Source organism: Hoplias malabaricus, chromosome X1 (genome assembly GCF_029633855.1).
Source record: "Hoplias malabaricus isolate fHopMal1 chromosome X1, fHopMal1.hap1, whole genome shotgun sequence".
NCBI classification, from domain to species: Eukaryota; Metazoa; Chordata; class Actinopteri; order Characiformes; family Erythrinidae; genus Hoplias; species Hoplias malabaricus.
In genome coordinates this window covers 3,390,802-3,402,613 of record NC_089818.1, presented here as the reverse complement: position 1 = coordinate 3,402,613, position 11,812 = coordinate 3,390,802, and the positions used below count along the sequence as shown (strand labels likewise).

At 37.4% G+C, this 11,812-nt stretch overlaps 1 protein-coding gene across 1 annotated transcript; it reads left to right on the top strand.

Moving 5' to 3' along the window:
• The first annotated feature begins 1,039 nt into the window (after positions 1–1,039).
• LOC136675414 (dnaJ homolog subfamily B member 6-like) lies at positions 1,040–11,794 on the top strand. Its single transcript, XM_066651946.1, has 10 exons — positions 1,040–1,174; positions 4,569–4,669; positions 4,863–4,972; positions 5,143–5,202; positions 5,422–5,529; positions 5,913–6,059; positions 6,221–6,449; positions 7,304–7,374; positions 8,963–9,094; positions 10,923–11,794. The coding sequence occupies exons 2-10, from the start codon at positions 4,605–4,607 to the stop codon at positions 10,994–10,996; spliced, it is 996 nt and encodes a 331-aa protein (XP_066508043.1). The 5' UTR covers positions 1,040–1,174; positions 4,569–4,604; the 3' UTR covers positions 10,997–11,794.
• Positions 11,795–11,812: the final 18 nt, after the last annotated feature.

Genomic DNA, 11,812 nt, shown 5'->3' with positions numbered 1-11,812 from the left:
AACAGCAAATGCTGCTTTCAGTGGTTTATATCTGTCCAAGACATATAAAAATTTATGGAGCAAGTATTTTACTTCCAGAAATATATTTCTAATTGAAATATAATATATATATATATATATATTTTTTTTTTTTTCAAATATTCTAATGCTGTTCATATCAATTCAAACAACGTACAATAAGGCAAGCTATAGTTTTGATGTAATATGTATGAAAATAGAACCAACAGAGGGAGCACTTTTGTGTCACAAAAAAAAAGAAAAAGTGCAGGAAAACAATATGGTAAAAATAACTCTTTTGTAAACTGTTTTGGATCAAAATAAATATGAATAGCGCTGTTGATATTCAGATTAAAACTTGCTTTTAAGATTTTTCAAGAGTGAAAATGTTCCAATTGCAGCCACTGCAATGAATGAATGAACGAATGAATGTTATCTTGAAAGCAGAAATGAATTTTCTTGTGATCTTAAATAAAATAATAATAATAATAATAATAATAATAAAGTATATAATAATAATAATAATAATTATTATTATTATTATTATTATTTTGTTTATTTCAGATCACAGCAAAATAAATATATTTCTTAAACAAAAATAATTCTGAGAGAAAAATACGTTTATATGTATATGTTAATGTATTTGTCAATATAACAAATATTTATAAAAGAGTAAACACATGTATTAGGCCTTAACTCCTGAATTTCTGGAGATCTAGAATGTGTTCTAGAAAACTCTGGAATGTCTAGGGGAAGCGTCCAAAATTGCACACATTGAGGTCGTAGGCAAAATAGGGCCTAATGTTACAAAACAAATATGTCACGATTAGGAGGGCATTTATTAGAATAGATTTATTAGTCGTATGAGTAGCACAGAAATGTGTGGTTTTGACCTGTGAGTCTTGGAGAAGTCGGCTGGTCCTAAAAAAGCTTATAATTGGAAAGATTGCAGAGAAGAGAATGAGATTTGGGACACCGCCGAAGTTTACAGGATGTTGCGCCATAAGGCAGCGGATTTCTCGGTTAATCAGGTACATTCCCGCGCATGCGCAGAGCTTTTATACTAAGGCTTTCGCTCTATTAGCAACAACACATCGGTGAAACAACCGCTTTTTGGGAGAAAAAGCCGTAAAATTTCGCCGAGGGAGATTCCTGTCTGCACCGGACAGAAAGAAGGGTATGTCCCCGTTTAGAATCTATAATCGTACAATCTGTGTTTAGAGTTATTTTAAGAGAAAACTCGTTTGTTTTGCTGTTTGAGAAGAAAGCTGGCTGTGTAATGAAGAACTGAAATAAGATAGCGTTAATGTTAACAATGTTCCAGAGTCAGACTCAGTTTCCTTCGTGTTTTCTTTATTAATGACTACAATAACACGAATATAACATCCTTGTTATATTGTAGCGTTAGAGTTTTCTCTATTATACGGGAATTTACAGCTAAATCGCCGAGCTCGTTGTGATAATAGTCAAAATATTCCCCAAAATGCCATACTTGTGAGCTTTTTGTTTCTCTTGTTCTTCATGTATGACCGGTTTAGTTTTATATTTTATTAAAACACTTTTTGTTATGTATTAATTTATTTTTCTTGGTAAAAATTGATCCTCTCAATGGAAAAAACTGCCTTTCTTGATGAACTTGAGGCCGTGGGTTTGTTCTTATGTAGATGTCAAGAATAAGTCAGAACTTTTAATGTCCCAAAATGTGACGAGTAATTCCCTAAAAAACAATATCTTCAAATAACACTTTACCATGATGTTCACTCAACATGAGAAATAACTGCCACATTTTCACACAAAGTCCATTGTTTAACCTTGTTAAAAAGTCTGTGGTGGTTTTTTTTTTTTTTTTTTTTTTTTAGTATGTTATAAATTAAAACCCACACATCATAGTGTATTGTAGCTATTTTGTACAAATGACCAGGTTTTACCATGTTTTGGGTGAAGGGGTTAACGACACAGGAAGTAGGTTTATCTGACATACGGAGGTGTCATTCAGAAAGTTATTTCATGTTCTTAGTACACTGATCTTGAAACTGCAAAGATCATCAGGAAGAAAGCGATGTACATTTAAAACCCATTGGAACATTTCTTTGCGTTAATTTATAATAGTTTTCATATGTAAACGTTCAGATCTGTATACATCTGTATATATTTTTTTCTTCAATATTTGTGAACTATATATATATATATATATATATATATATATATATATATATATATATATATATATATATAAACTACCCTATTTCCTCTTCTGTGTGACTGTGACTTAGAGTGAAAAATATGTTCTTTCCGCCTAAAATAGTCTTATTGTTGGGCACCTATAGGCAGTTCACATTTTTTTCTTATCTATAAGCATCAGCAGGTTTTGAAAAAATGCCTCACTAATTTGCGTAGTGTGACTTCATAGTTAGGTACAGAGACACGTCATGTGTGCGTATGGAGATCTGAATCAGAACGGGCAAATGCAGAACCGATTACAAGAAACATGTCATTTGGGAATTTGCAGATGTGTTTTTGAATCGTAAACTATATTAAAAGGCACTTTGCAAAGATGAAGGTGCTTTTTAAACACTGTGTCCATGTTTCCTTCATGTCACAAGTGATGATGAAACTAAGATATAACCATTCAACAGAAAGTATTTTGTTTAGCAGAAAACATGCCATAAAGAGTTGAGTGAGCTGTTTAAGAACACATTTTTCAAGTGCCATATATTGTACACACAAAGCAAAGAATTTCCCTGTTTAAAATATCGCACACTTTTATCGTAGACTGCACTGATTTATCATTTTATTTATATCTGCTATTTAATGTGGCACAAAGATTTCTAACTGGCAAAATCCCATGTTAATTAAGCCCCTTTTTCACATGCACAGTAACAAGGGTCACAAAGGGGTGGAAAATTTCCAATAAATTTAAGTAAAATACCGGTAACTTTTCTTGCGGGACTTTGGAAATATTCCAAAATATAAACTTTCCTTGGAAATGTTGGGAACTCATTGTAATATTAATAGGAAATATCGCATAATCAATGTACCATTTTTTTTTTGTCAACAGCAAACATGAAGGCACAACAATACAAATAACTATGACACAGTTAGTTGCAAATGGAACTTTACATTACCTGGACATTATCCTGCTTAGCCTTCTAGTACAAATCCCAGGTAATGTCCAAGTGAAAGCATGTGTGAATAGAGCCACTAATGTTCCGGAGGATCAATGCCATGCCTCACAGGCGCTGCTAGATGGGTGCCACCCTATGCCTAAAACAACAATGCAGACAAAATCAGGCTGTACACTATATGAAACGTGTAATTGGACAAGTCTGGAAAATGTCCAGACCTAACTCTTCTGTACCTGCAGAACGCTGTTTGTCTGCTGTTGTGTTTCAAAGCTGGGATTGGGCACTGGCTGTGATTACTGGCCAAGTCACAGACACACACTGTCAAATACACCAGTGCTTTAGCTTAGCATGGTTTTCTGATGACACTGATCCTGGTCTTTTTAGTTGGTACCATTAAATATATTGCTTTGGTAATTCAATTGAGATCCTAAAGTAAATTTTGTGCTGTGGTGTTTTCTTTAGTTTAGATATTCGGAGTTTTGCATACGTTTATTTACATAATGTAGTAACTGCCCATTGATTTATATCATAATTTACTGTAATGGGTTAATTGGTACAGGAGACAGGTTTTTATTTCTTGGCGAATGTCTGATTTAAGGGTGCTTTTCTCACACATCTTGTTTGACTTTTCTGTTTGGTCCAAATCAAAACAGAAGGTTTGAAAAGTGCCTTCAGACCGAAGCATCAAAATTTGGTTTGATCAGTAAAAGGTGGTCTCAGTCTGGATTAAACTGAACCAAGGTCTGGTTCATGTGCAGAGTAAAAGCTCTGATGATGATTTGATGGTTCAGATTTTTGGACCCACTACAGGAAGTTGAGGCAGCCTGCCGACCACTTAGGGGTGCGTCTCTTAAAAACAGGTTTGTTAGCCCAAAGCAAGTGTGTATAGAGTTGGCGTTAAATGCTATGTGAGAACGAGACACTGTGGTTATATTTTTTCCCTCTTGCCTTCAGTCAGTGTTTCTATCTTCGAATGAGATTGGAGTGCATTGTTTTTCTCCACTAGTGTATGTATTTACCAGCAAATTCATATTTGTGGATTGAGTAAATTAAATTACTGAAACTACATCATCCTTTAGAGTGAACCTCATTCAATATTAGATTCTTCAGTGGTTCTCTGTGTTTTAACGTTCAGATTTGTGTGTTTCTGAGGGTGAACAGAATACAGCAGGGATACAGCAACTTTCTGTATAATTGTGTTGACCTCTGATATTTATTCACATAACAAGCTTAACAATCCTTGATCCTTGTTACAGACACACACATGCACAGATGTGTGTATGAGACAAGAAATTTTTATTTATTTATTTATTTATTTATTTTGTTCTTTGGTACAAGAGTCATTCTTGTCATCTGTGGTAATTGAGCAGTGCTGCGCACATCATATTATTTCCATATGATGCTATCTGACACACATCTAAGATTGTGTCTGTCTTGTTTTTTCAGGTTGTCGTCACTTGAACTGAGGATTTGTGTAAAGCCATGGTGGAGTATTACGAGATTTTAGGAGTGCCGAAGAGTGCATCTCCAGAAGATATTAAGAAAGCGTAAGTGTCATTTATAAATGCACAGTGTCCATATTTCTTTTAATCAGGGCTTAGAAATACTAAACATAATCCAACACTGTTTTTAATAAAACATAAAAATAGGAACACAAACAAAGGCTTGAAAACGTATTATAAAGGCTGCTTAACCAGTAATGTCCACTCTTGTTTCACATTTGCTTTCCTTTCCCTGTAGGTACAGAAAACTAGCTTTAAAATGGCACCCTGATAAGAACCCAGAAAACAAGGATGAGGCTGAGAAGAAATTTAAAGAAATCTCAGAGGCTTATGAAGTCCTTTCAGATGGTAGGGTCTGATAATCACTTTTTACGGGTATTAGTCTCATCAAATATGTGCTGTTGTTTTTTTACACGAAGCATACCTTCAGTAATTGAGCATCGATTATTTTTTATTTTTTATTACTGTGATGGGGCATTTATTTAACCAAAGGATTTCTTTGATTTGTTTTGTTGCAGCCAACAAGCGGAGTCTTTATGATCGGTACGGTAAAGAAGGCCTAACAGGAAGTGGAGGAGGTAAATAGTTAATAGATAGTTGTCACATTTGCCTTAATGACTTATTTGGCTAATGTATTGCTCTGAAACACCATATTGACAACTTGACACAAGACTGCATTGATTTTGTTGGCTCACTGGAAAGTACATTATAGATTTCCCACAATGTTCGCCATGAAGAAGGCAGACTAAAGCAAAACTGTGTTTGACTTTGTCTCTCTGTTGTTGTCTGTTTTAAAGGGGGACATTATCATAACGGAGATCCCTTCCAAGGATTTACGTTCCGCAATCCAGATGATGTCTTCAGGGAGTTCTTTGGTGGTCAGGATCCATTTGCTGATTTCTTTGGTTTGTATTTTTTCATTTGAGTTTCAATATGAGGAAAAAATACTCATTGGGGACGGAATACAACCTATTATTATTAGTTTATAAAAATTGAAAACACCTTCTAGTTATGGTGTTTATGCTTACTGAAACTGAATTATGCATGGACCGCTTGAAATGGCCCGAAATGACAGAGAATAGAATGTTTATCTATAACCACTTTTGTAAAATTACTTTTCGCATAGCTGCACTAACAGTTAACATGTGATATTTATGAATTTAAAAGGTCTTATTAATGCCAATGTAGATGTCATTTTGGTGAATGCTGAATGAGAAAGGCTTGACCCATCACTGGTTGACAATGAAGGTAATGTGATTGTAGCTGTTGATCTTTGACATTCCTGCAGGTGGCGATCTATTTGGTGATGATTTGTTTTTCGGGGGTGGGCGGCGGCACCAGCGTGGGATGAGCCGGAGCAGAACGGGGGGCTCGTTTTTTGGAGGGTTTGGAGGGTTCCCCGGATTTGGAGCAAGTTTTCCAGGTTTTAACACAGGTCAGAGGTTACGATATTTCTCTGCTGTTTGTTTATTGAATTATTGAATGAAATGCTGTGACAGTATCAAGTAGTCAAGCACCTTGTTCAAAGATAAAACTCTTGGGCTCGACCTGTGGCTCTTTCTCACTGGTTAAACAGTGTTTTTGTGTGTGTTTCAGGTTTTGCCTCCTTTGGCCACATGGGCCACATGGGGCACATGGGTCATTTGGAGCACATGGGTCATATGGGAGGTGGAGGAGGAGGATTTACCTCCTTTTCCTCTACCTCGTTTGGAGGAGGAGGAGGAGGAGGAGGTGGAGGTGGAGGCGGAGGCAGTGGAATGGGGAATTTTCGCTCTGTGTCCACTTCTACTAAATATGTCAATGGCAGGAAAATCACTACAAAAAGGTAAAAACGCTGGATAAGGGAGCAGTTTGTTGAATTATTATTTGAATAATGTCGGTGGTAGAAAATGATCTGTAAACTTCAGCATATTTTACCACAGCAAAGGGTAAAAACGCACATCCATTCACAGGGACAACATGACAGAGTCTGCGCTGCCACAGGTCTCAAACAGACAAAAATCACTTGTATAACCCCTTGAGCTTTTGTCCCAGGAACATAATAATCACAGCCTCAAACCTTGAAGTGTTTTCAAATACATTCAGGTTTAAACTAAATACATTTAAATCGTTGTGAGAGAAACTCACTTGTAATTAAGAAGAGGCATGTATCAGTTTTTGAGTCAGAGCACAAGCTGTGTTGGCCTACCCATTAACACACACACACACACAACTACATAGGTCCACTCCATTCACACAAGAAATATATGGTCATATGCACCTCTGACCACGTCTGAATGTGGTTTGAGTGTTGGGTTACATTTCTTCCTCATGATGCATCGTTTTTGCTGTCCACTTATGATTGGATCACCCAGGATGACTGCTAATGCCAGGAATGGGTTGCACCTGTATGTGTCACATACTGTCTTCCTTTAATGACTCACTCACTGGTGTTTTGCAATTTAAAACATTCTACACGAGGGCATTGTGGGCCCTCCAACAGCTCAGTGTATATACTGCTTTTCTTTATCATGGTTTTTTGACAGTTGACAGAATTATCGCAAAATGCACCGTTCTAAAGCAAGTCGCAAAGTCAGAATTGTTCAGTGGTGGAAATATTTTGAAAGTTTTCTTGTTTTGTGCTTGTTTCTTCTTTCATTTTTATGCAACTGACCACCATTTTTTTCCCCCCCAATGCAGAATTGTAGAGAATGGACAGGAACGCATAGAGGTTGAAGAAGATGGACAGTTAAAGTCGTTAACCATAAATGGTAAGGAACAGCTTCTCCGACTGGAACACAAGTAAGATGCTGGAGCCTCAGCCCAAATATGAGCTCCAAGTTAGGACTATTACTCAGATGTACTTTTGTTTCCTTTAAGAGTTTTTAGGTTAAAGTTATTGTTGTCTCTGAAATTTTTGTTAATATATTTATGATCCAGACCATCAGTATTTGGTGCAGGGTGCATTTTATGTTTACTTTTGTCAGGGACCATGGTGTGAGATTGCTTTTTTTTTTTATTATTTGTTTCCTTTTCCTACCCCCATTCCATAAGCACTTTGCTGTGTCGCATTTCCTCATTAATGCACACTGCCTTTTGAATAGTGCTTTTGTGCTACAGAAGAATAAAATGCATTGTGCATTTAACTAAAGCATGACTTCGCTTTTCCATCAGAGTAAAAAGTGTTGAATTTAAATTAGTAATCCTTGCTTTCTTTTATAACCTGTCAATAACCTTGTGTGAACATCTGATGTTATATCTTTGTAAATTTTAGTGGTATGATAGCTCAATTGTACTGATATGCAATTTTTATTAAATAGTAGTGTTTTGGGTTTTTTTTTCCCGTGGATACATGTATGCCAGCCAAATTTGTTCGGTCTTAATGTTACTCTTGAATAACCTGATAGAAACCAAGGTTAATAATGTAAGTGAAATATGAAAGTAATTAAATTTTGTGTACTTTGTAAGACAATTTCAAACCAATAAATATGAGTTTCATCCTTTTTGAGGATGCAGCAGCTTGGGGCTCTGTGTGTAGTTTTGCTTTCTGGGAGAGTAATCTGAATTGACCCTAACCCAATCATTGCGCTGTCCTTGTTTCTGCATGGTTGCTTGCAACTAACCTAGACCTTTCTACAGGAGAAAACAATCAGCACAAACCTAATCTATAAAAAACACTTCCCACTATCTTCTAGACTTCTCAAGTACCAGGAAATCACAATTACACATCACCCCATGAAACCTTACTCCACATTTCTGAAGTCCGATATTTTGCTGAATTCATTCGTTTAGGAGTGTACAGAGTCATCGAGAATAGTGGATATGTTGAGAGTTGTTCACGGTGGTGGTGATAGGAACTGGAAGTATTTAATGCCTGGAGTCCATTTTGTAAAATTACATTTGTGCTTTATTAACCGTAACTGCAAGGTGTGGGGTATCAGCCATTTTATTAGGTGTGTGTGTAGCCTAATTTTAAGGCATGCATGGCTCAGATCTAATCTTGATTGTTTATATTGTGCTTAATATGCAAATGTATGGATCTCAAGGTACAGTATGCAGTTCTGTGTTTTACTTTGCATGGTTTTAAAAGTCAAAATAGTCCACCAAAGTTATGTCTTTATTCTGTAGCTCCCCTCATGCAGTTATAAAGGATTGAGAGTCTAAACTTGGATTCCCAGTGACGAAAAGGATTTTTGAAACTAACCGCTATTACATTAACCATGGGCTGTAGAAAACAACTGCATAATGATGACATGACGAGATGATTAATGTTTTTTGTGTGCATTCCTTTTTAAATCTTGGCAAAAAAAAAAGAAGTTTGCCCATCCCCCTCATGACATGCCCCACCCCTTTTTCTAGGACAGGCCCATGAGTTAGGGCAAGAGAGGTCTCACAACGTGAGCAAAGCACTCCCTTCCACTTCTTCCTCCTCCTCATCCTCACAATATCACTCCGGGCAAAGGGAAAGAGAAACGAGAACGCACCTTAAAGGTCAGACTTGAACTGTTTGTGTAATTTTCTGTCATGTGTTTTTGTCTAGCTTATCACCTAAAAAGGCAGGTAGTTTTATTGTGTGTTGGGTAGTTTAAATTAAATCGTTTGCCCTGGAAATGTTAACATGATGAAGAGTCAGTTTATGGCTTGTTTTATTTTCTTAACATTGATTCATTTCCATCAATGTGGGGCTATAATTTTTTTCTTTTAATGATATAGCTAATTCTGAGTAATATAAATTGGATTTCTTGAAAACAACTGTTTGTGATTTAAGTCAATATGCCAATCTACAGGGGTTGGACAATGAAAGTGAAACACCTGTCATTGTAGTGTGGGAGGTTTCATGGCTAAATTGGAGCAGCCTGGTGGACAATCTTCATTAACTGCACATTGCACCAGTAAGAGCAGAGTGTGAAGGGTTAATTAGCAGAGGGTAAGAGCACAGTTTTGCTCAAAATATTGCAATGCACACAACATTATGGGTGACACACCAGAGTTCAAAAGAGGACACATTGTTGGTGCACGTCTTGCTGGTGCATCTGTGACCAAGACAGCAAGTCTTTGTGATGTATCAAGAGCCACGGTATCCAGGGTAATGTCAGCATACCACCAAGAAGAACGAAACACATCCAACAGGATTCACTGTGGACACAAGAGGACGCTGTCTAAAAGGGGTGTTCGGGTGCTGACCGGGATTATATTTAAAAAAACTTAAAACCACAGCTGCCCAAATCACGGCAGAATTAAATGTGCACCTCAACCTCCTGTTTCCACCAGAACTGTCCGTCGGGAGCTCCACAGGGTCAATACACACGGCCGGGCTGCTGTAGCCAAACCTTTGGACACTCATGCCAATGCCAAACGACGGTTTCAATGGTGCAAGGAGCGCAAATCTTGGGCTGTGGACAATGTGAAACATGTATTGATTTTGTTACGGTGTGGAAAGCCCCAAAGAAGCGCACCACCAGACTGTTGCATGCCCAGAGTGAAGCATGGGGGTGGATCAGTGATGGTTTGGGCTGCCGTATCATGGCATTCCCTTGGTCCAATACTTGTGCTAAATGGGCGCATCACTGCCAAGGACTAGCGAACCATTCTGGAGGAGCATGTGCATCCAATGGTTCAAACACTGTGTCCTGAAGGCGGTGCCGTGTATCAGGACGACAATGCACCAATACACACAGCGAGACTGGTGAAAGACTGGTTTGATGAACATGAAAGTGAAGTTGAACATCTCCCATGGCCTGCACAGTCACCAGATCTAAACATTATTGAGACACTTTGGGGTGTTGTTGAGGAGCGAGTCAGGAAACGTTTTCCTCCACCAGCATCACGTAGAGACCTGGCCACTATCCTGCAAGAAGAATGGCTTCAAATCCCTCTGACCACTGTGCAGGACTTGTGTATGTCATTCCCAAGACGAACTGACGCTGTATCGACCGCAAAAGGAGGCCCTACACCGCACTAATAAATAACTGTGGTCTAAAACCAGGTGTTTCACTTTCATTGTCCAACCCCTGTAGATAACAGCACAATATTTCTGTGTTTTGCCCACATCAGAGATTATGAATATATATGAAATGATTTATAATGAACCAGTTCCTGCTCAATAGAATGGGTCCCCCATATTGCCATGTTTGAAATAGGTTTATCACAGAATGGTTGGTACATCACGGTCACTGGGTGTCACTGTTCCTTTACATAAAGTGGAATATCTGGACAAACTGATTCCTCTTTTAATGCTAAAATATGATAAGGCATAGTAATATTCATCATTGAAGAGGTAATATTAAAGGTTATTGCTAAAAATATTATTTCTCAACAGAGCAAAGTGGCAGCAAAAGGAAGATGCCCACGCACTATGGGGAGGCAAAAAAAGAAAGAAAAAAAGAGTCATGAAATATTTGACCAGTGTCTGCTACAGTCCAGGAGTGTAAGTGTGGAATATACTGAATAGTGGAGGAATGGAATTTGTTTGTTGTTTGTTTGTTTTCATACTTTGTTTTGGTCACATAATAGTTACTTGCTTTCCCCCAAAAAACCTGGCAAAACTATTGTAAAACTTGCTAATGTTCACTTTGGATTGCTAAATTGTAAAGATAGAAGCAAAGACATTATAACTGTCCCAGGATCTTGGATCTTGAAGCACATTTGTTGTCTTGAGGATTTGTTTATTATAGTTTTTTAATAATTTGTGCAATGTGATCAGTCTTAGACACATCTATTGAATCCTTTAATGCAGCTGTTGGCACAGCCTTGGGTTTCTTGGTCGTTATTTTCACATGTAGGTCATATTTAGGTACAGTAATGTCCACCGTGAAAGGATGGCACAAAACAAAAAAGCAAATCATCACTGACATGGTTTGCAGAAAGTTACTGAATGCTGATTAAGGCCATGGCACATTGGCACAGTACAGACTATAGATTTCTACATTACGAATGCGAATGCATTCTAGAGCAGTGGGAATGCAGGAAACATTGTGAAAACTGTGAGGAAAAACTGAAAGACGCGAACAGTGTAAATGGACGACGTTCTGGGACAGAATAAATGGAGGAGGATTTAACAAATGAGGGGGACATTGATGAAGATGGATTAAAGACAGAATTGTTCGAATGGAGTAAGGAAGTGTAAAACCATGAATAAGAACTTTTTAGAACTAAATTAATAAAAAATAATTGTGGTAAATGAAGGATAAAATTAAAAAATGTGGGGAC